This window comes from Loxodonta africana, chromosome 4 (assembly GCF_030014295.1).
Source record: "Loxodonta africana isolate mLoxAfr1 chromosome 4, mLoxAfr1.hap2, whole genome shotgun sequence".
NCBI lineage: Eukaryota > Metazoa > Chordata > Mammalia > Proboscidea > Elephantidae > Loxodonta > Loxodonta africana.
The window spans coordinates 117205416-117229527 of NC_087345.1; the positions used below are offsets into that span (position 1 = coordinate 117205416).

The 24112-nt window shown below is 37.7% G+C and overlaps 1 protein-coding gene across 2 annotated transcripts in view; it reads left to right on the top strand.

Moving 5' to 3' along the window:
• The first annotated feature begins 1153 nt into the window (after nt 1-1153).
• The window catches only part of GYS2 (glycogen synthase 2), a 52113-nt gene continuing 29154 nt past the window's right edge, over nt 1154-24112 (top strand). Inside the window, exons 1-4 of one of the 2 annotated variants that reach the window (XM_003405685.4) lie at nt 1154-1853; nt 9262-9443; nt 12680-12871; nt 15437-15619. In XM_003405685.4, the coding sequence (XP_003405733.1) occupies nt 1733-1853; nt 9262-9443; nt 12680-12871; nt 15437-15619 (678 nt within the window). In that variant the 5' untranslated portion in view covers nt 1154-1732. The remainder of the gene's footprint in view (nt 1854-9261; nt 9444-12679; nt 12872-15436; nt 15620-24112) is intronic. The other variant, XM_023554749.2, reaches the window with a different exon arrangement.

A 24112-nucleotide genomic window follows, 5' to 3' on the forward strand; every position in this document is an offset into this window, starting at 1 on the left:
AATCAGCTATCCTGGGGTTTGTTCAACCCTGGAAGAACCAATTTCACAGAAGCTGAGACTAGATCCCGCAAACCTGAATCTCTGTTATCACCCTGTCATCCCATTCCCATGTCTTGTCAACAAGTCTCTCTGCTCAGTTTTATTGGATTTTGTATTTGCAGAACCCACAGAGGTTATGTCAACACCAGCAATCATTCTGTAAAGGAGACAGTCATTTTATTAATTTGGGCTTGTGTTTTTACTTCCGTGCTTTTGGTGCTGTGTTTTCTTGATTAGCCATGTAACTTTTTTCTCCTAACTTGAATGAATAATAAACCATGTACTTAAGTGTATTTTGTAGCTAAAGATAGCAATCAAATGTGTAGCTTCATTATGGAGGATATGTTTAATCTATTTGATTCACATAGATTTATTAGTATCGCAGAAAGAAATATGATTTTACCTATTCTGAGCCATTAAAACAGGCTTAAGTCAAGAAGGCCGACTATATAGAAAATGGCTAAAAATGTAAGAAAAAGTTTTAAAGTAGTTGCTGTTAGCATATTACTCTATGAAAATTCTGCTTACAATTATATTGTGAAAGATGCTGTGTGAGCTTCAATTCTACTGCTATGTGAAATACTTACGTAAAAATATTGATTTTAGGCTAAATCTGTAAAATAAGATGACTCAGAATTAAGTATATTTGCTGATGTTTTTACTCCCTTTAGGAACAATGTAGGGTATATATGTATGTATAAATAAATTAACACACACATACTTACAGACAGACACATGGAAAGGCAAATATATGGTCCTTTATCAGCAGACGATGTGATCCTGGCCATATTTCAGAACTTAATCTTCTTTGCAATATTCTTACCATATTTGAACATTTTTTACATACATCGAATTATTCCTTATAAATTAGATAATATTTGAGGTAAAATGTATAAACACGACCCAAATTAATTTCTTTTTACTCCTTTAAAATTACAGACTGACGATCCTTCACTGGTCACAAGTACATTCTTTCTTGCTATACCCAAAGTCACACTGGGTTTTGTACTTTTTCATAGGGAACATTTTTCAAAAAGTAACTAAGAAAGAAGAACTAAGATCTGTGCCTATTATCAAAATTCAATGTGTAAATGTGGGTAAAAATAAACAGAGCTTAAAAAAAAAAAACTTTAAAACTAGGAATTAAAAGAAGAACACTTAGGAAATCTAAAGAAATTCAAAGCACAGAAATAGGTTCCAGTCAGTTCTACATACACTAATCTTAAATTGTCTGCAAACTTCATGAGAGGAATTGCTAATATTGGATCCCTTTGAAAATGATGAAATAAGCATGACTATGTGAGTCTAGTAGTTTGGCCCAAAGGACAAAGGGCCGAACTTGTATCCTGCTTGGCCTATGCAGGTTCCACCAGTCGAGGAGGTGCTTGCCTAAACCCTGAACTGGAGAATATTACATGTGATTGCTCTGGGTTGTTTGGGCGGACAGGTGATTAGACGTACTGTCCTCCCTGGGTCTGCCCATAAAGAGTTCAGGAAGCTGGGGATTCCTCCTTCAACCAGGAGTTCTCTGGGAAACAAATGAGATTTCACCCTGCTGGTCATTCCTACGAGCGAAGTTACCAAAACCTGGTACCTACCAGTTCTTTGAACGTCAGGTGTCTACACACACCTCTCCTGGGACTACAGTTAATTGAAACAGGGAATCAGACCATTTCAGAGGAGTGGAAGGAGAATGCTCCGGGGCAGATCTCTATCTGTGACATCCGTGAGCGGGCTTCCTCGGTGGGAAGTTGAAGAACTTCCTGTGGAGGATTTACTGCTCTTTGAAGTTGCTTGGGAAGTGGCCAATAAAGGTTTGTACTATTCCTGAAGGTTCTGTTTGGTGAATTTCTGAAGAATGTAGTTTAGGATTTCACAGGTGACTCTCAAGTGATAGTGAATTATGAGTGAGTAGCAAAAGTATTCAAACAACTGCTTGAAAGTAAGTTTAGATTACGGCAGGCAACAAAGACTTGGACATCAGTGTATGTTGAACAGAGAGAAAATTGAAAGTGGTAGTTGTTGCCAGGGAATGTGAATTTACAATTAAATTTTGAACCCATGTTATGATAAAACAGGAATAAAAAGTTAAGCAAAAAGCATAATCGAGTGCTTTATTTTAAGAAAAAAACAGTATAGGATGAAGACCAATTAGAAACTTTAACTCTGTATGTTATTAATGATTATATAAAATATTTGGTAATGTTTCTAAAAATTCAAGATGAGCTTAGACTTAAAGTTGTAACTTAGAAGCTGTTTCGAATGCATAATACTTGCTCCTGTTAAGAAAAATCAAAGTAATTCTTCTCTTTGATGTTATGCATACACAGGAATTATAAACTGAGAAAAGAAATCAAATGGTTAAAATAATTTCCTAAAAATAAAGGATGAATGAATAAAAGTAATAAAATTCAAGGTTAATATGAACAACTGAAAAAGGTTATTTTGAGGCCTGAGAATTAACATTGAATAATTTAATTGTGACTTCCTCATTTGATATATTTTACACATTTCCATTGCTGCTAGCTGAAAGTTTGGCAGTTCAAGTCCACTGAGAGGTACCTTGGATGAAAGACCTGGCAATCTACTTCCAAAAAAAATAGGCTTTGAAAACCCTGTGGAACATAGCTCTACTCTGATGTACATCACGTCACCATAAGCTGGAATTGACTCCATGGCATCTGGTACCTAAAGCCAAAATAAAACAGAACTATTTCCTCTATCGCTTTGCAGATGGTTTCCCTAGAGCAGAATCAAGAGGATTCTACCCTCCCCAAGACTAAATGATTTTTTTTTTTTTTTTGTGATACTACTCATTTTCCTCCTCCTTCCTTCCCATCCACCACTTGCAAACATCCATCAATGTTCTGTTCCATACAATGACTGACAACTATGCTATCTATAGCCTGTAGGCTCTGGACTCAGACTGCGTGGGTTGGAATCCCAGTACCACCACTACTTGTATGATGTTGGGCCCATCATATAGCCTCTCTGTGCCTCAGTTTCCCCATCAATAATGTAAAACCAAAACCCCAAACTCATTGCCGTGGAGTTGATTTTGACTCATAGCCACCCTACAGAACAGAGTAGAACTTCCCCATAGGGTTTCCAAGGAGTGGCTGGTGGATTTGAACTGCCAACCCTTTGGTTAACAGCCTGAACTCTTAACTACTGTGCCACCAGAGCTCCTCAATAATGTAAAGATAATAATAATATCTACCTGTAACGGTGCTATAAAAATTAAAAGAAACTCCAATTTTAAATTACTTAGTATAGTGCCTAACATTTAATAAACACTGCAGGTGTTAGCTTTTTATTTCTTCATAAAATGAGGGAGTTGGGTCAGTTATTATCATACTAGCTTTCACTTTGTGTAATACCATGCTATACATTTTTTTAACGTGTAAGAAGAAAGAGGGAAACAAAGACATTGATAAGGGTTACTTCAACCCATGAGTGGCCGTGCTGTTGTTAGATGCCATCACGTCAATTCTGACTCATAGTGGCCCCATGTGAAAGAGTAGAGCTACCCCACAGGGTTTTCTTGGCTGTAATCTTTATGGGAGCAGATCTCCAGGACTTTCTCCCTCAGGGCCGCTGGGTGGGTTTCAGCCGCCTATCTTTCAATAACCAGCTGAGCCTTAAGTGGACCACAGACACAGTAATTAGTGGTTGAGGTTTCTTTGCCTGGTACGGGTATATAGTGGCCCTGTCAATGGCACCCCAAACCATGCCACGTGAAGCACACAATCTATGTAAAAGCTATGCTTGCTGCACACACAGCTTCAAGACTTCCTTTTCATCCAGATTGCCATGCCTAAGCCCCTCCTGCAGAAAACATTTCGAGCTGCCATTGTGGGAAGAATCAGAGTGGCGGGTGGGTGCAGTCTTGGGCTAAGTGGAGTATCATCTTCAATGGCCAGAGACCGCAGCTGCTTTCAGTTGAAGCACAGGCCCAGGAAAATGCTGGAAGCACAAACATTTATTGACCATCGTCACTGATAACACTTCTTCCCTACCAGACCTGCTGCCTCACCAAATGATTTTCTGACTGGGAGAATGACTACCCCTGCTTCTGCCACTGTGTCTTGGAACCAGAGGGATAGCATAGTAGCCATGCATACTGAAGCAGTCGGATGACTTCCAAATTCTGTAACTTTTAGGCATTTAAAAATAATAAATGATTTTCCCAATTTTTTATATATGCAATGCCTTATTTTGCCTGTTGTCTATATTATGCACTTTGGAGTCCTAATTTTAAAAATATCAGCAGTGTTTCTGGATCAAAACTTAGGGTGTTAATGGCCTCACTGATATTTTTTCATGATAGCTCATCTTTTCTTTTTTATGAAAGGCCTGATACTTTGTCCTCACAGTAAAGACAGCTCCCATGTTGTTTCAGGAAAAATATAGATCAATAAAGTGCAGAGTACATGTTTGAAAATGACAGGGAAGTTCAAATTCAATGACCTATACTGTGGCAAAACAATAATTCATTAAGAAATATGTGTTGTTAAACCACTTTTTGTTTATACTCCAAATTTGAAACTATCTCTATGCCGTGGTACTCACCTATACTCTAGCATGCTAAGTTTGGGTTGAGAGGTGGCAAATAAGAAGGCCCCAAACCAAGGAAAATTCGTTAGCATGTGAATATGGCAAAGATGGGGGCAGGGTGGAGAGGCTTAAATGTTGTTTGAGCATATGAAATAGCAGCAAGAGACCTCCCCACAGGAAACCTGTAAAGGGAGGAGTCTGGGAGGAAAAATAATAACATTCATTTAGTGTCAGGCCTCAGTCAATATGGAGCTTTTATTTTCTAATTTGGGGTTTTAATTCCTAATACACTGAAAGAGCTTAGCCATTGTATTTATAAACACGCTAAGGCTATTCATTGTTACTGTTAGGGAAGATCCATATCAAGTCTGAAGGTCTTACCTAGGGGGGAAAAAAAGTAGTAAATTAATTAGCTATGTTTATCATTGCATTTCAATTCCCAAATATAAATATTTGTTTTTCAAATAAAGAATTTTTCTCCCCTGTTATGTCCATTAGCAAATAAAAACATGTTTGCATTCACTGTAGTTCATTTAAATTTGAAACACATAATCTAACAAACAAGGAAGTTCTAAGATCTCTGAGCAAGACACAAAAATGCAAATAAGAGTTTTCAAGAATAAAAATGGGAGCAAGGCACTTAATAAATATGTGCCATCAGAACAACTGGTCTCTATTCAATTGGAACAAGAGAAAGGGGAGTCAGGAATAGAAGGAGGATATGGAATGTGTGGCTAATTGCCTCTGTAAACAACTGTCACCTTTGCCATGAGACCAGGAGAACTGGATGGTGCCCAGCTACCATTACTGAATGTTTTGATCAAGGGTTCTATAGCAAAATCCTGATCAAAAGGGAGAAAATGCATAAGATAATTTCAAATTCTCATGAACTCCAGACTTACTGGACCCATAGAGGCTGCATGATCCCCTGAAACTATTGCCCCAAGATAATCTTTAAACCTTAAACCAAAAATATCCCCTGAAGCCTTGTTAAAATCCAACAATAGTTTAGTATAACTGGAAAAAATGTCTGGTTTTAGCATTACGCTCTTTTAAGAACTATCTGTACAGACTCAAATTGACAACAGCAACTCGAAAGATTAGATAGGAACCTGAGGGAGCAGCGAGTTTGTGTTAATGGGGGAGGAACAACTCAGAAAAAGGAGGGTGAGAGTGGTTGCACAACTAGAAGAATATAATCAATGTCATTGAATTCTGTGTGTAGAAACTGTTGAACTGGTGTATGTTTTGATGTGTATGTTCTCAACAACAACAAAATTAAATTAAAAAAGGAAAAAAAATTTTTTTAAATGAAAAAAAAGTGTGCCATCAGAAGGCGATAACATATTCCCTCTGATGAGATGAAAATGAAGGAAATAATCTATAGAAGAGGAACAATTATTTAAATATTTTACATTTTAATGGACTCATTGATTTTGAATAAAGCTTATATATATTTAAATATGATGTGAAGATATGACTTTCACACTTTAAAGAAAATTTCCTCTTTTTAGTTACCTTTGCAAACTGTTTCTCTAGATTTGTTCTTCCTCAACAAATAGTTTGGAACAAGTCATAACATTTTCTGGAATTTGGGGAAACACTTAGTTGTACTTGATGTTCACATCTATTTCTGTAGACATGGAGTCATGGTTGAAGGTTACGTGAATCACATCTGTCCTGGTCTGACCTGGAAGCCTCTACTCGTAGGCTTTGTAGGTCCTCTTCATGTGTTCCATGCTGACCTCATCTCTGGCCATCTGACCTCTGACTGACAGTGTCCTTATTATCATATATTGCTTAAGCGACTGTTTAAATTTCTTTTAGAAAGAATAAAAAAGTCTTTTCTTAAAGATGAAGTTGTCAAGGACAATTAGTTTATGTAGGCTCATACTTAACCTGATTTCATATAATACTGATACTGTTACTTTAGCTTTTGTAGGTCTTAGGGTGACTCTTTCCTAAATTAATGAACCTTATAGAAACTCTATGGGGCAGTTCTACTCTGTCCTATAGGGTCGCTATGCGTCAGAACCTACTCGACAGCACTGGGGAGGGTTAGTATCATACAGTAGTATCAACATTTGCCTTTTATGTCTCACTTCTCAAAAGGCAATATTCCAAAAAGTATATTTTAAGTGACTTAGGTTTGAAGAAAAATTTGAAGATAAAATTCTACCTTTTGGTCATTGATTGTGACTATTTCTTATTTAAAGTCTAAATTATAGAAATAAGAAATGTAAGAGCTACAGTAGTTATTACATCCTATATCCTGAGGAATTGGAATACTTCATATATGAAAAAAAAAAAACAGTAATGCAAAGTGAGAAGAAAACTTCTTTTTCAGCATTCAAGTAACGGAATTGAGTCAAAAGTTGGTGCCAATATCTGTATTAGGGTTTTCTAGGCTGTAATCTTTATAGCTTTCTGAAAGCGAAGAGGACTTGAAGCACTTATTGATGAAGATCAAATACTACAGCCTTCAGTATGGATTACACCTCAATACAAAGAAAACAAAAATGCTCACAACTAGACCAATAAGTAACATCATGATAAACAGAAAAGACTGAAGTTGTCAAGGGTTTCATTTTACTTGGATTCACAATCTACACCCATGGAAGCAGCAGCCAAGAGATCAAACATCATATTGCATCGGGCAAATCTGCTACAAAAGACCTCTTTCAAGTGTTAAAAAGCAAAGATGTTACTTTGAGGACTAAGGTGCACCTAACTCAAGCCATAGTATCTTTACTCACCTCATCTGCATGTGAAAGCTGGACAATGAAGAAGGAAGACCTTGCTTTTGAATTATGGTGTTGCCTAAGAATATTGAATACACCATGAAATGCCAGAAGAACGAACAAATCTGTCTTGGACGAAGTACACCGGAATGCTCCTTAGAGGCACGTATGGCCAGGCTTTGTCTTACATACTTTGGACATGTTATCAGGAGAGACCAGTCTCTGGAGAAGGACATCATGCTTGCTAAAAAGTAGAAGGTCATAGAAAGAGAGGAAGACCCTCAATGAGATTGATTGACAGTGGCTACAAAAGCGAGATCAAATATAGCAACAGTTGTAAGGATGGTGCAGGACCAGGCAGCATTTCGTTCTGTGGTATATAGGGTTTCGGAAACCCTGGTGGGCTAGTGGTTAAGTGCTATGGCTGCTAACCAAGAGGATGGCAGTTCAAATCCACCAGGCACTCCTTGGAAACTCTGTGGGGCAGTTATACTCTGTCTTATAGGGTCCCTATGAGTCGGAACTGACTCGACTGCACTGGGTTTGGTTTGGTATGAGTCGGAACCACCTTGAAGGCACCTAACACAGCAATAGCAGATCACCTGGTCTTTTCTTCCACAGAGCTGCTGGGTGGGTTCAAACAGCCAACATTTTAGTTAGCAGTTGGACACTTAACCTTTGCACCACCAGAGCTCCTTTTGGAGGCTAGAAGTCTGAATTCAGGGCTTCCTCAGTATGGGGATAACTCTTCCTCAGCTCTAGATCATTCCTTGTTTCTTTCAGCTTCTGGCAATCCCAACAGTTTCTTAGCATTCCTTCACTTGTAAATGGATCTTCACCGTGTCTCCCCACAGTGTGTGGCTATCCTTGTCTGTTTTCCTTTTTTTTATAAAACACCACTCAGACAGGATTACATTTAGACCCACCCTACTCCAGCATGAACTCATCAACATAACAAAAGAAACACTCTAGTTCTAAACAGGGTCAGATTCACAGGTACAGAAGTTACCAAACTCAAACCAAACCCACTGCCATTGAGCTGATTGTGACTCACAGCAACTGTATAGCACAGAGTAGAACTACCCCATAGGGTTTCCAAGGCTGTAAATCTTTACAGAAGCAGACTGCCACATCTTTCCCTCATTGAATGGCTGGTGGGTTCAAACCACAGACCTTTCAGGTAGCGGCTGAGTGTTTTAACCACGGCACCACCAGGGCTCCTGGTACAGGGTTTAGGAGTTAACATATCTTCTAGGGGATACAACGCAGTCCATATCACCACGTGAGTATGAAAATTTGTACTTTCATCATTGCATTTGGTATCAGTCTTGTGCCAAGCATCTCCACTCAAAATCTATCAACTCCTTTCCGTTGTCCAAATGTCCCTTGATTTCTGTTACCCCCCTTAGTTGGGGGGGTAACCGTTTGGCTAGGGAGGCTTGCTCACAATTTCAGTAGCTTCTGTTACTTGGACATTCCCTAGCCCTTTCTTGGACCACTGTAAACGGGGTGAAGAGTGACTACTGCTGCTGAGGGCATATGTCATGAAAATAGCTATTTGTCCCAACTTTGACACCGCAATGTGAATGGAGCTTTAAGCCACATACTGCTTTATCCTGATCGTATCTCCAGATTTCCTAGAAATATTTGTACTTCTCCGCTGCTACTAACCTGCTGCTCTATGACATGCAACCAGAAGGGGTTTAAAATTATGTATTGAATTGGACCAAATATGAACCATTTGTTAGTGTCCCTTAAAAACATGTTTAATATTATTCTTTTAGAAAGCTAAATAAACATTTGTGCTAGGGGAACCCTAAATGTTAGCTTAAAGATGGGACCACATTTATATCCCTTCATCACTTAAAATAAATGGAATGACTTATTAACCTGAACGTTAACGGAAACTTTTCTTTTTTAACAGTTGGTGGCATCTATACTGTGATTCAGACAAAGGCTAAGACAACAGCAGATGAATGGGGAGAAAATTATTTCCTGATAGGTCCATATTTTGAGAATAATATGAAGACTCAGGTGGAACAGTGTGAACCTGTAAATGAGACTGTTCGAAGAGCAGTGGACACAATGAACAATCACGGATGCCAGGTAAAGGATACCCATTGATACTTCTCTGGGCAACTCTTAGTAAACTGTTGTGGGAAAAGAGCCTGAAATTTACATAAACTCACAAGAGAAGACCATTGACCCTACTAAGGTGGGGAAGCAGACTTGTGAGAAAAATGATGAATTTGATTTTAAAGGGATAACATTTGAGGCACCTTGTGAAAACCAAGGGAAAATGTCTAGTAGAAGAATGAGTTTGGAGCTCAGCAGAAGGTACAGGGTACAGATATACTTCGGGAAGTCACATGCATCTAAATTTTATTGGAATCATGAAGGATGATAAAATTATTTAGTGGGAGATTACAGACTAAGAGCAGAAGTTTTGGGCAAACCTTGGAGAATGCCAACATGCTAGAGTATCTACACTAAAAGAAGTCTGAGACTGCAAACGCAGAAGCAAAGGTAGCAATGTAGAATCAAGGATGTTCAACTTCTAATCTCTGGAAGCTGTGAATCTGTTGTTTTATTTGGAAAAGGGGACTTGGAAGATGTGATTAAACTAAGGATTATGAGCTGGAGATTATCCCAGATTATTCAAGAGGTCCCTTATAAGAAGGAGGTAGTAGAGTGAGAGTCAGAGAGGAGATGTAGCAACAGAACCAGAGGCTGGAGTGGAGTGATGCACTTTGAAGGTGGAGGAAGGTGCCATAAGATGAGGCCACTGGAAGCTGGAAAAAGGAAGGAAACATGTTCTTCCCTAGAGTCTACAGAAGGAATACAGCTCTTCCAACACCTTGATTTTAGCCCGTATAACCCATTTCAGACTTCTGATCTCCAAACAACCCATTTCAGACTTCTGATCTCCAAACCTTTAAGATAATAAACTTGGGTTATTTTAAGCCACAAAGTTTGTGGTGATTTGTTATAGCCTCAATAGGAATAAACCAAACTAGTTGTAGAGTCAGTTCCATATAATGATGTTAACTCATGGAAGGAGAGAGTTTCAAGTATGAAGGAGGGATTAAGTCAACAAAGGACTGAACCAGGGTCAACTGGGTTTGGCAATATTCAGGTCATTGGTGACCTCGCTAAGTACAATTTCAGAGAAGAGGTTAAATCTGATTGCAGTAGGTTGAGAAGTGAATGAGAGATGAGAAAAACGATACAGAAGTTGTGTCTGTGAGATTTTTCTACCAAGGGGAAAGATAACACAGTAGTTGGAAAGTTATGAGTTTTGAGGCTCGTTACTGTTATTTTTTTTTAAATAAGGGTGAGATCTAAGTAAGTTTACATGCTAAAAAGACAGATCTGGTAGGGTCCTAAAAAGGAGAGTTTGAAAATTCAAAAGAAATGGATGATTGAAGACAGAATATCTCTGAGAATGGAGGAACGAACAAGATTCAAAGCACTGTTGAAAGGATCATTCTTTACCCCTTTCAATCAAACGGGAAGTAAAGGATGAGTGCAAATAGATAAGGAGTTTAGAATAGTCTCACCAAAAGGTTTGGATGATCTTACTGAAGTAGGAATTTAGGTCGTTTTATAAGAATGAGGGGAGTCCCCGGGTGGTGCAACCAGTTAAAACACTTGGTTGCTAACCAAAAGGTTGTAGGCTCAAATTCACCCAGAGGTCTCTTCAAAAAAAGGCCTGGTGATCTACCTCTGAGAAGTCAGCCATTGAAAACCCTATGTGCTATGGAGTACAGCTCTAGCCTGACATATGTGGGATTACCATGAATTGGAATAAACTCGACAGCAATTGTTTACTGGATGAGATGGAGAAGGCATATGTTAAAATAAGAGGATTTGAAAGATGAAGTTCTAAAAAAAAGTGTTCAGGAATATATAAAAGAGTGTCTGGACATCTTTGAGGTATAGTCAAGAATTTTTAGTGGTACAAATATACATGGCTCTGTGACTTTCCAGTAACAATGAGCAATCTGAATAAAAGTGCAGGAAGTTGAATAGCTGGAGATCCTGTGTTGATTTATTTCAGCATTTGTGTAATTGGGTTAGGTGGCAAGGTGGAAGTAACTGTGAGAAAGATTTAATTAATGGTTGAATTGATGGACATCGCTTTGAGGTTTCCCTCTTTTTAGCTCACCCTCTGTTTTACCAAGCATGATGTCCTATTCTAACTATTAGTCTTTCCTGATGATTTTCTTTCTTTCCTTCTTATGTTGAGTATCTTCTATATATGCAAACCCATTGCCATTAAGTCTATTTCAACTCATAGTGACCCTACAGGACAGAGTAGAACTGCCCCATAGGCTTTCCAAGGAGTAGCTCATGGATTCGAACTGCTGACCTTTTGGTAAGCAGCCAAGCTCTTAACCACTGAGCCACCAGAGCACCATCTTCTACATAAAAACCAAAAACCAAACCCATTGCCATCAAGTTGAATCGATTTTGACTCAGTGACCCTGTAGAACAGAGTAGAACTGCCCCACAGGGTTTCTGAGACAGTAATTTTTATGGAAGCCAACTGCCGCATCTTTCTTCTGCAGAGCAGCTGGTGCATTTGAGCCTTTCGGTCAGCAGTGGAGCACTTTAACCACTGAAGCACCAGGGCTCCTTATCTTCTATATAGCAAGCAAAATAATTTGGTGCTTTATATACATTATGGAGCCCTTGTAGCATAGTGGTTAAGAGCTCGGCTGCTAACCAAAAGGTCGACAGTTTAAATTCACCGGCCACTCCTTGGGAACTCTGTGGGGCAGTTCTAGTTTGTCCTGTAAGGTTGCTATGAGTTGGAACTGGCTGGACAGCAATGAGCTTGGTTTGGTTTTTTGGTTTTATATACATTATATTTCATGTAGGCCTAACATGAGATAAATATTAGTAAGCATTATTATTCTATGCCAGAGGCTGCCATTTCATGTATTTCATATATCCACTGACAGATGGTTAAACATACAGAGCATTTCATCTAATAACTTGATCATAAAAGCAGAGAACATAATATTAAATCTTATATCCAGGTCACAGGAGAGTAATGAGGAACAGAAGGACAGAGGTTACAAGATCTAGATACTTTGTTTTTAAATGATCCAACTTAATGTAGAGCAAGAACTTGGTCAATCTAGATGAATGGATGCAGGCCTATTCTATCTTCACTCTCAAACACCAGATGATTTGGACTATCATTAACGCTTTCTATGTAGCATGTTTATCTGCTGTTGAGTTCTAAATATAGTTTATACCCCTAATTACAAATACATTTTCCTCACTTGTGTTACTTGGTATGGCAACATGACTCTGTATACTGTTTATGGCAGGTGCATTTTGGAAGATGGCTGATAGAAGGGAGTCCTTACGTGGTGCTCTTTGACATCGGCTCTTCAGCTTGGAATCTGGACAGGTGGAAGGGTGACCTTTGGGAAGCATGTTGTGTTGGCATCCCTTATCATGACCGAGAAGCCAATGACATGCTGATATTCGGATCTTTAACTGCCTGGTTCTTAAAAGAGGTACAGTTTACGGTATAGTCATAAACAGAAGAGCAGCATAACTCCATTCAATGCCTAGTAATCACCTCCATGATCTTTAGATTAGGAAAATTTTGAGACAATGCCATTACTCATTGTCCTAATAACATTTTAAAGTAATCTGAAAATATTCAGCATCCTAACAAAAGCATCAGAAATTGTTAAATGAGCTAAGCCTACACTTTCTTACCTCCTCAACGCATGACAGTAGGATTTCATTAGAACCATTACCTCAAGATGTTTGTACCTAGCCTACAAATCAGATGGGCAGAAGGAGCACCCCTAACAAAGTACAGGTGTGTTCTAAGGATAAATCACAGAACTGTGTATTGCGGGTGTGTTCCCCTTGACCAATCATCTTACTGACAAAATCAAATTTCGATGGCCATAAACAACTGCCTTGTAGTGAAGGGGAATATGGACAGACCTGGTGCCTTGTAGCTGGTGACAGTAGAGCAGTGGGGATGCTGGCAAAGTCTGGCCTAATGACAGATATGCAATCTCATTTCATTGTTGTTAGGTGCCGTTGTATTGGTTCTGACTCATAGCCACCTGTCTTGGTTATCTAGTGCTGCTATAACAGGAATACCACAAGTGGATGGCTTTAACAAACAGAAATTTGTTTTCTCACAGTCTAGTAGGCTAGAAATCCAAATTCAGGGCATCAGCTCCAGAGGACGGCTATTCCGTCAGCTCTGGAGGAAGGTCCCTGTCATCAATCTTCCCCTGGACTGGGAGCTTCTCCAAGCAGGAGCCCCAGGTCCAAAAGACCTGCTCTCCTCCTGGCACTGCTTTCTTGGTGGTAAGAGGTCCCCAACTCTTTGCTTGCTTCCCTTTCCTTTTATCTCTTGTTAGATAAATGGTGGTGCAGGCCACACCCCAGGGAAATTCCTGTTACACTCAATCAGGGACATTAATAAGGTTGTTATAATCCCGCCCTAATCATCTTTAACATAAAATTACAATCACAAAATGGAGGACAACTACAGAATGCTGGGAATCATTGCCCAGCCAAATTGATACACACATTTTTGAGGGAACATAATTCAATTCATGACACCCCCTTACAAGGTTTCCAAGGCTATAAATCTTTACAGAAGCAAACTGTCACATCTTCCACGGAGCGGCTGGTAGGTCGGTGGGTTTGAACCACCGACCTTATGGTTAGCAGTTGATCACTTTAACCACTGCGTCACCAGGGCACCTTCATTTTAGCACCAGTTGGCGGAAACAGCTTTTCCTCTGTACCTTGCCTTATTGACTCACTCTCCCAAGGGTGAGGCCTACCACCAGGCAGGGTGTGTGTGTTTGCTGTCATCCTTTCTGTTAAGAGAAATAAGGGGAGAGAATGAGAATAGTTTCTGAAGTTGAGATTTCCTTTGGTTTCAAGGGTGACTAGAGATGCTGAAAAAATCCGGGGCTACTGGGAAATCTCTGTTTCTGCCCCTGTTTCTGCTGCTATCTCTTTGCTGCTCTGGTTCTGTTTAACTATTAATAGCTGTAGGGAACTCTTTGAAGAGTAGGTTCTTAGAGTAATTCAGTAAGTCATTAGTTCTCAGAGTGGTTTTCCTGGCCCGCAGCATCAGCATCACCTGGGAACTTGTCGTAAATGCAAATTCTTGTCCCCAGCCCAGAGCCCAGAACAATTATCTGAAGATGGGATCACAGATACCAGTGTTTACCAAGCCTTCCAGATGATTCTGATGCAGGGTAAAGTTTGAGAACCATTGTCCTGTGTTAGCCCTTCAAACTTCCCAATTATTCTTTCAGGCTTCTTGAATTCAGGTGTTTTACATTATCAGTGCTACTTGTCAATGTTAAGGAAACTGACAACTCAAAAGGGGGGTGAAGTGGGAACATTAATTTTTTGTAAGAGTGAAACAAGATAACTTTAAGGTGGAGAGACTGGTGGCCAGCCTGATTTGGTCTAGTGGAATTAGATGTGGGACTTCAATGTGTTATTAAATTGCTAGCAAGTTATTAATCTCTTTGTCCCTACTTCAGTTATGTCCTTAAAATAATAATGTGTTATTGGTTTTGGAATGCTTTTGAATATAAAGAACAGACAACCCAACTAAGACTGACATAAAACATAAAGACATTTATTGTTCACTTAAAAAAAGCTTGGATGCAGGTAGAACCTATTGATTTGGCAGTTAAGTGGTATCTTCAAGCGTATTATTGTTGACAATTCATTATCTACTCAACAAATATTTCTTGAGTGCCTACTGAGCATTTACTCTGTGAAGCCCATTGGTGGATATAGAAATAAATCTGATTCTTCACTAGAAGAGAGAATTAAGGCATATCTGGGCTTTGTGAACATGACCCTGAATTCTATAAAACATTTTCCCCTTGTTAAATCTGCCTGTTTTATATTTACCCAAACCAACACACTGCTGTCGAGTTTTTATATTTAGATCCCTTTAAATTGTACTAAAATGTATGGGCATTATAGCTTTTCTTATGCTTTGGGAAATGAGCAAGGTCAAGCATTACCAACAACTTTTCTAAAAAAAAAAAAAAAAAATTTTTTTCCTGACGTAGGTGACAGATCACGCGGATGGTAAACACGTCATTGCCCAGTTCCATGAATGGCAGGCCGGAATTGGACTGATTCTTTCCCGAGCCCGGAAACTTCCTATTGCCACAATATTCACCACCCACGCCACTCTGCTTGGGAGGTACCTATGTGCAGCAAACATTGATTTCTACAACCATCTCGATAAGGTAAACAATCCTTCCTCCCTTCCTCCACCGCCCCCCAGCTTTTTTTTCTGATGCTCAAAGCTGAAGGATGAAGTATTGATCTTTACCTTTCATCTGCCAGCCAGATGGCAGAAGTGCCCTTTTAATTAATCAGTATTCATGACAAAGCTTCCCCTGGAGTGAAAGACAGCTCATGTGGTTTAACTTTGTTGAGAGTCTGTAAATTTGAGTTTAGAAGGGAAAAGCGTGATTTCTGTCCTTTGGAGCAAAAAGGAAGAATAAGGAGGATGGAAACAAAATGCCGTGGACATAAGGTTGGGCTCCTGTTTTACCCCTGAACCTTGGCAAATGCTGTGAAGACCCTCAATCCACACACACCTCTGAGTGGAAGATGGAGAACAAGTGTTCTAGGCATATAAACTTGTACTGTGAGCCTTACTTCTCTATCCCCCAAGTGGATAACTGATTGGAAGCCACATTAGAGGTCTGTAGGTCAGAGTTCTCCTGTAACTACAATATGTAGATGTAGAAGCAGTTTTTGTGTGGTCAAATAAGATAGAAGTCATTAAAAACAGGCGTGTGGATTCTTGTTGACCAAAGAGTTGTGTTTGCTTGCCATAGGAGAGCACCCAATTCCGTGACTCAATATCATTTGATTTAGGCTTCTTTCTTCTATTTTCCCATCAATTAAAATTAAATAATATACACAAGTCTTTTATATCATCATGTCAATAATATTAGCAAAGCATTTTGGAAACCACAGATTCATGAGCATTGCAGATTTGGTATCTAAATTGCCAGTCAAATCAATGACTTAGCAGTCTGGAATTCAGTTTCGCTTTCAGTAAAATCAGGAAAGTGGAAATTTAGTTTCAAAAGTCTTTCGAGTTTAGGAAATCCTAGGATTCTGTGAAACAGAATATAGTGTGTTTGTGTGTGTGTGTAATACATGAATAATACTCAGATATGGTAGTGAAAATTAATATTACTACTTCAAAAATACTTAGACTGTAAGAAAGTTCTTTCAGACAAACCTTAAAATTTATAAAGTAATAAGTATTCCCACCATATAAAGGTCAACTTGTAAACATCAGATGTACATATAGAATGAAGTCATGAAAGAATTCAGATTCTTGATTGTGTATGCTAATGTTTTTTTAGGTGCCATCGGTTGGTTCTGACTCATAGCGACCCTATGCACAACAGGATGAAACACTGCCCAGACCTGCACCATCCTCACAATTCTTGCTATGCCCAAGCCCATTGTTGCAGTCACTGTGTCAGTCACCTCGTTGAGGGCCTTCCTGTTTTTCACTGATCCTCTACTTTAACAAGCATGATGTCCTTCTCCAGAGACTGATCCCTCCTGGTAACATGTCCGAAGTATGTGAGATGTAGTCTTGCCATCCTTGCTTCTAAGGAGCGTTCTGGTTATATTTCTTCCAAGACAGATATGTTTGTTCTTTTGGCAGTCCAGGTATATTCAATATTCTTTGCCAGTACCACAATTCAATGGTGTCAATTCTTCTTTGGTCTTCTTTATTAATTGTCCAGCCTTCACATGCGTATGAGGTGATTGAAAACACCATGGCTTGGGTCAGACGCACCTTAGTTCTCAATGTGACATCTTTGCTTTTTAACACTTTAAAGAGGTCTTTTGCAGGCAATTTTCCCAGTGCAATGCATCTTTTAATTTCTTGATTGCTGCTTCCGTGGGTACTGATTGTTGAGCCAAGTAAAATGAAATCCTTGACAACCTCAGTTTTTTCTCCATTTGTCATGATGCTGCTTATTGGTCCAGTAACGAGAATTTATGTTTTCTTTATGTTGGGGTGTAAATCCATACTGAAGGTTGTGGTCTTTGATCCTCATCAGTAAGTGCTTCAAGTCCTCTTCACTATCAGCAAGCAAGGTTGTGTCATCTGCATAAGGCAGAGTCTTCCTCCAATCCTGATGCCCCGTTCTTCATATAGTCCAGCTTCTTTGATTATTTGCTCAGCATACAGATTGAATAGGTATGGTGAAATGATACAACCCTGCAGCAGAGTGCCTGACTTAAAGCCATGCAGTATACCCTTGTTCTGTTCAAACGATTGCCTCTTGATCTATGTACAGATTCCTCATGAGCACAATTAAGTGTTCCAGAGTTCCCATTCTCTGCAATGTTATCCATAATTTGTTATGACCCACACAGCCGAAAGCTTTAGCATAGTCAATAAAACACAGGTAATCATTTTTCTGGTGTTCTCTGTTTTCAGCCAGTATCTATCTGACATCAGCAATGATATCCCTGGTTCCACGTCCTCTTCTGAATCCAGCCTGAATTTCTGGCAGTTCCCTGTTGATATACTGCTGCAGCCACTTTTTTGAATGACCTTCAGCAAACTTTTGCTCACATGTGATATTAATGATATTGTTCGATAATTTCTGCATTGGATCACCTTTCTTGGGAATAGGCATAAATATAGATCTCTTCCAGTCAGCTGGCCAGGTAGCTGTCTTCCAAATTTCTTGGCATAGATGAGTGAGCACTTCCAGGGCTGCATCCATTTGTTGAAACATCTCAGTTGGCATTCTGTCAATTCCCAGGGCTTTGTTTTTCTCCGATGCCTTCAGTTCAGCTTGGAATTCTTTCTTCAGTACCATGGGTTCCTGATTATATGTTACCTCCTGAAATGGTTGAACATCACCCAATTCATTTGGGTATAGTGACTGTGTATTCATTCCATCCTCTTTTGGTGCTTCCTGCATTGTTTAATATTTTCCCCATAGAATCCTTTAGTATTGCAACTTGAAACTTGAATTTTTCTTCAGTTCTTTCAGTGTGAGAAATGCTGAGTGTGTTCTTCCCTTTTGGTTTTCTATCTCCAGCTCTTTGCACATGTCATGGTAATACTTTATTTTGTCTTCTCAAGCTGCCCTTTGAAATCTTCTTTTCAGCTTTTTTGCTTCATTATTTTTTTCTTTTGCTTTAGCTGCTTGACATTCAAGAGAAAGTTTTAGAGTCTCTTCTGACATCCACTTAGGTCTTTTCTTTCTCTTCTGTCTTTTTAATGACCTCTTACTTTCTTCATGTATGCTGTTCTTGATATCATACCTCAACTCATCTGGCCTCCAGTCATTAGTGTTCAGTGAGTCAATTCTATTCCTGAGATGGTCTCTAAATTCAGGTGGGATACACTGAAGGTCATACTTTGGCTCTTGCGGACTTGTTCTAATTTTCTTCAGTTTCAACTTGAACATGCATATGAGCAACTGATGGTCTGTTCCATAGTTGGCCCTGGACCTTGTTTTGACTGATGATATTGAGCCTTTCCATTGTCTCTTTCCACAGATGTAGCTGGTATGATTCCTTCGTACTCCATCTGTCGAGGTCCGTGTGTATAATCACCATTTATGTTGGTGAAAAAAGGTATTTGCATTGAAGAAGTTGTTGGTCTTGCAAAATTCAATCATGCAATCTCCAGCATCATTTCTATCACCAAGGACATATTTTCCAAATACCAATCCTTCTTTGTTTCCAACTTTTGCATTCCAATCACCAGTAATTATCAGTCCATCCTGATTGCACTTTCGATCAATTTCAGACTGCAGAAGTTAGTAAAAATCTTCAATTTCTTCATCTTTGGCCTTCGTGGTTGATGCATAAATTTGAATAATGGTCATATTAACTGGTCTTCCTTGTAGGCGTATAGATATTATCCTACCACTGACAGCGTTGTACTTCAGGATGGGCCTCGAACTGTTCTTTTTGATGATGAATGCAGTGCCATTCCTCTTCGAGTTGTCATTCCCAATATAGTAGGCTATATGATTTTCGGATTCAAAATGCCCAATACCAGTCCATTTCAGCTCACTAATGCTAGGATATCAATGCTTATGTGTTCCATTTCATTTTTGACTATTTCCAGTTTTCCTAGATTCATACTTTGTACATTCCAGGTTCCGATTATTAATGGATGTTTGCAGCTGTTCCTTCTCATTTTGAGTCGTGCCATATGAGCAAATGAAGGTCCCGAAAGCTTGACTCCATCCACATTATTAAGGCCAACTCTACTCTGAGGAGGCAGCTCTTCCCCAGTTGTATTTTGAGAGGCTTCCAACCTGAGAGACTCATCCTCCGGCACTATATCAGACAATGTTCCACAGCTATTCATAAGGTTTTCACTGACTAATTCTTGTCAGAAGTAGGCTGCCAGGTCCTTCTTCTTAGTCTATCTTAATCTGGAAGCTCTGCTGAAATCTGTCTGTCATGGGTGACCCTGCTGGTATTTGAATACTGGTGGCATAGCTTCCAGCATTGCAGCAACACACAAGCCCCCACAACAAACTCACAGATGCATGGGGGTGTATGGTAATAGTAGATGAATAGAGACAAACCAGTAATCTGTGATAAGTGCATCAAACATGTTTCTTCGAGAACAGCTCACTTTGACTTTTGTGAAAAATAAAATATTAGAGAGGCGTATAATTTTTTTTCCTTTAGAATATTTAAGAATATTATATACTCATTGCCGTGGAGTCAACTCCAACTCATAGCGACCATATAGGTCAGAGTAGAACTGTCCCAGAGAGTTTCCAAGGACCGGCTTGGTGGATTAGAACCTCTTAGTTAGCAGCCAATCTCTTAACCACTGAGCTACCAGGGCTCCAAGAATATTATAGAAAAGCAATAAAAATAACTAGTAATATGCATTAGATTTTCTTGTTTGCTTTTAACTAAAAGAATAAGCAATGCATTGTAACATATAGTTGCAGAATACAACTTTATTCTTTTGATAAAAGATCAGTATTTATATCTAAAATCTTCAAATAAGATTACATATCTCCCTTGCTTAAAGCCTCTTACTGGTGAGATAAAATTTTAGCTTACCCAGAACTCAGCTCATCTTTCTGGTAAAATTTCCTTCCCAGCAAAGAAGTTAATAGATAACATGTAGTCAAGAACTAGGCTTTGAATAGAATTCATAATCATTTTTCACAGCAAAAGCCTCAATGTTCTTACTAGGTTTACAACTTGAATGATACATAAAAATACCAAATCATATGTATGTAAAGGTATTTAAAAATTCTTCATGGACAGTGAGTTACCATTTGGTATTTGATACAGAACCCACGATTGATTTCATCAAGTTCTGACTCAGGCAAATAAACATGAGAAAAAACAAGAATAAGAACAAAAATATTCGAATTTGTAAAAATAGAACTATTTTACTCAGATAATAACCGCTAACTGACAACTTTTTTTTCATTAACATCTAGTCAAAAGAACCCTATATTGGCTTAAGTTTTTAGTAAAGTTTTTCAGGTAAAATAGCATATCAAACATTTTTAGTCAGCACATGAATTTTCTGAGACCCTTCAAGAAGATGCTTCCAAGTACATTCTTATCAGTCCAACTATTGGTCAATTATTCCCTCAACTATTATGGCTAGATGACTAACGCTAAAAAAAAGACTTTTAGTTTTTTTATGTCTTAGCCTCTCTTTTCTTAATACAAACAGAATTTCCTGAACTGAAATCTGAGAACAGTGGTGTTTGGAATTAGAGAACAGGAAGAAAACGGGAGCCAAGTATTTGATGGGTTTTATTTAGTTCTTTTCTCTGTCCAAGTTTTGAGCTAGTCAGCTTCAATTATAGGGTGACCCACCTCTGTTGCTTGAGCAGGCATGTCCTTTACTGATAAATACATTACTTATTATATATATATATATATATGTACATAATTTATTTTATTTTGTTGTTCTTACCTCATTCTTCATTGTTATTTTATACATATTACCCAGAACTCAATAAAAACTTATGAGATTTATGAAAAAGCAAGAAACTAAGATCCATCATCAATAGAACATGGTTCAGATATGTCCTTGGTATTGAGATTATTAGACTGAGATTTGGACGTAGCTATTATAAATTTGTGGGAAAGGAAGACAACATGTATAAACAGAGAATTTTAACAGAGAGATGGAAATGAAAAAAGAACCAAATGAAAATGCTAAAAATGAAAAACACGGTATCAGAGATGAAGAATTCCTTTAGTGGGTTTTTTGGCAGACCAGATACTACAGGAGAAAATATCAGTGAATTTGGATATATGTAATAAGAGGGTAAAGAGAAAATCTTAAAGGTAGTCAGAGTTAATAATAATACATGCAGAGGAACAATGATAAGAATTTCAGCTGATTTAGCAGAAATAATGGAGGCCAGAACAACATCTTTATAGTGCTAAAAGGAATAAACAAAATAAAAAGGAAACTGTCAAGCTAGAATTCTATATCCAGTGAAAATATTATTCAAAAATGAAGGTTAAATTTTTTTTCTCGGACGAACTAGAGTTAGAGAATTCTATTCCAGCACTTTAGTAAGTGAAATGCTGAATAAAAAATTTAGACTAATGGGAAATGATTCTAAGTAGAAACCCAGCTCTACAGTAAGAAATGAAAACCATAAGAAAGAGCAAGTAAGTTAATAAGTATAAAGCATTAATTTTTAAAATTATTCATTTTCACATATGTATCATTAAATATTTAATGACGTTACTGTTTAAATTTAAAATATCAAAAGAATGTGACATTCATAGCATATGTGGAGGTAAATTATGTAACAAGAGAACAAAGGATGGGAGGGCGATAACTGGAAATATACTATTTTAAAGTTCTTACATTGCTTATAAAGTTTTGGAATAGTTTTTAAGATAGACTGTGATGAGTTAAATATATATGGCATTATCTCTATAACAATCACTGATTAAAAAAACTTGAAGAGACAGGATTAAAAAGTAAATATAGAAGATAAAACGAATACTAAAAGATAAATGATTTACTTCTAATGAAAGGCAGGAAAAGAAGAACAGAGGAATGAAGAACAGATGAAAAAAATCAGAATAAAATGTAAAGATGATAGGCCTACATCCAAACATATCAATAAATATAAATGGACTAAAAACCTCAATTAAAAGGTAGAGATTGTTAGACTAGATAAAAATCATGACCTAACTGTACATTGCTTAAAATAAACACATGTTAAGCATAGAGACAAAAACAGATTAAAATCAAAATTATGGAAGAAGATATTCCAAGCAATCATTAAAATGAAAACAAACAAACATTGCTGTCAAGTCGATTTCAACTCATAGTGACCCTATAGGACAGAGTAGAACTGCTCTATAGGGTTTACAAGATGTGGCTGGTGGATTTGAACTGCCAAACTTTTGGATAGCAGACAAGCTCTTAACTGCTACACCACCAAGGCTCCTGTGCAGTCATTAAGCTTAAGAAGTCAGATATAGTTATATTGGTATTAAACAATGTATATTTCAAGTTAAAGAATATTATCAAAATCAGAGGGGCATTTTTTAATGATAAAGAATCAATTAATAAACAGGACATAACAATTATAAAAGTGTATAAGCCTAATAACAGAGCTTCCAAAAGTACATACCTAAAATTGACAGAACTAAAGAAAATAATGATAAATCCAAAATCATAGTTGGTGACTTTACCACTCCTGTCTCAGTAATTGTTAAAAATAAATTGCTAATATAGAAAATCATTTCTCTCTTTCAGTGTTTTCTAAGGAAGAGTGCCCACATTTAGAAACATTTCCAAAGAAAAAAAGGCATGGGCACACTCCTACAGAATGTTATTCTACTTGTGCCCAAAAGAAACAGACCTTTTCCATTTTTCTACACAAGGGTAAACATTTGTTCATATCACAGGTTAAAAACAGTTTATTTTCCAAAATATAGTTTATCTGAGGAGAATGATGCTGAAATACTATACTTATAAAATTTTTTGCTAATAAGTCAACTCATTTTTTGGTCATAAGTCAAAAACTGTGCAGATGACTTCACAGTTATAAAATCTTTTGATTTGTACTATATTGTTCATAAATGAAGTTCAGTCTCAAAATTATAGTAGTTTCAATTTTTAACCATTTTTAAAAGGATCTGTAGTTAAAATGGGCTGAGCCGATTATTGTGCTGATGGTTAATAATAATAAATTCAAATAGAAATAATTATTTTATTGGGCAAACCTCATTTCTCCTTTTCCTCTAAGTCAGCCAGAAAAAGTTCCCTGATTTTTGTTGATAGGTGTGCCTCAAATAAATTAAAAAAAAAAAAAATGGGGTAATACATATTTGATAACCAAAAAGTAAAATGAGCTTTGTTAAAATTTCATCTTTTTTGATCCATAAAGTTAGGCTTATCAAAAGTAAGCTGAAAAGTTTGAGTTGAGTTAGAAGGTCAGATTCCACTAGGCCAAAGTGTATATAGATTTTAGAAACATTACTCCACCATCTTTCCATACTCAGAGCTGAGTGACTTCATAGTACAGAAAAGTAGTTACAGTAAGTTCTTAGGTCTTTTCCCTAAAAATTATTTATTTCTTGTGAATTCCTATAATTCAAAGGGTAAAATCCATGCATGTATGCACTATTCCGTAATAATTTTATGTTGAATAATTATGACTCATTCTTGAAGAAAAGCACATAAATAGCCCATTTTCTCCTTC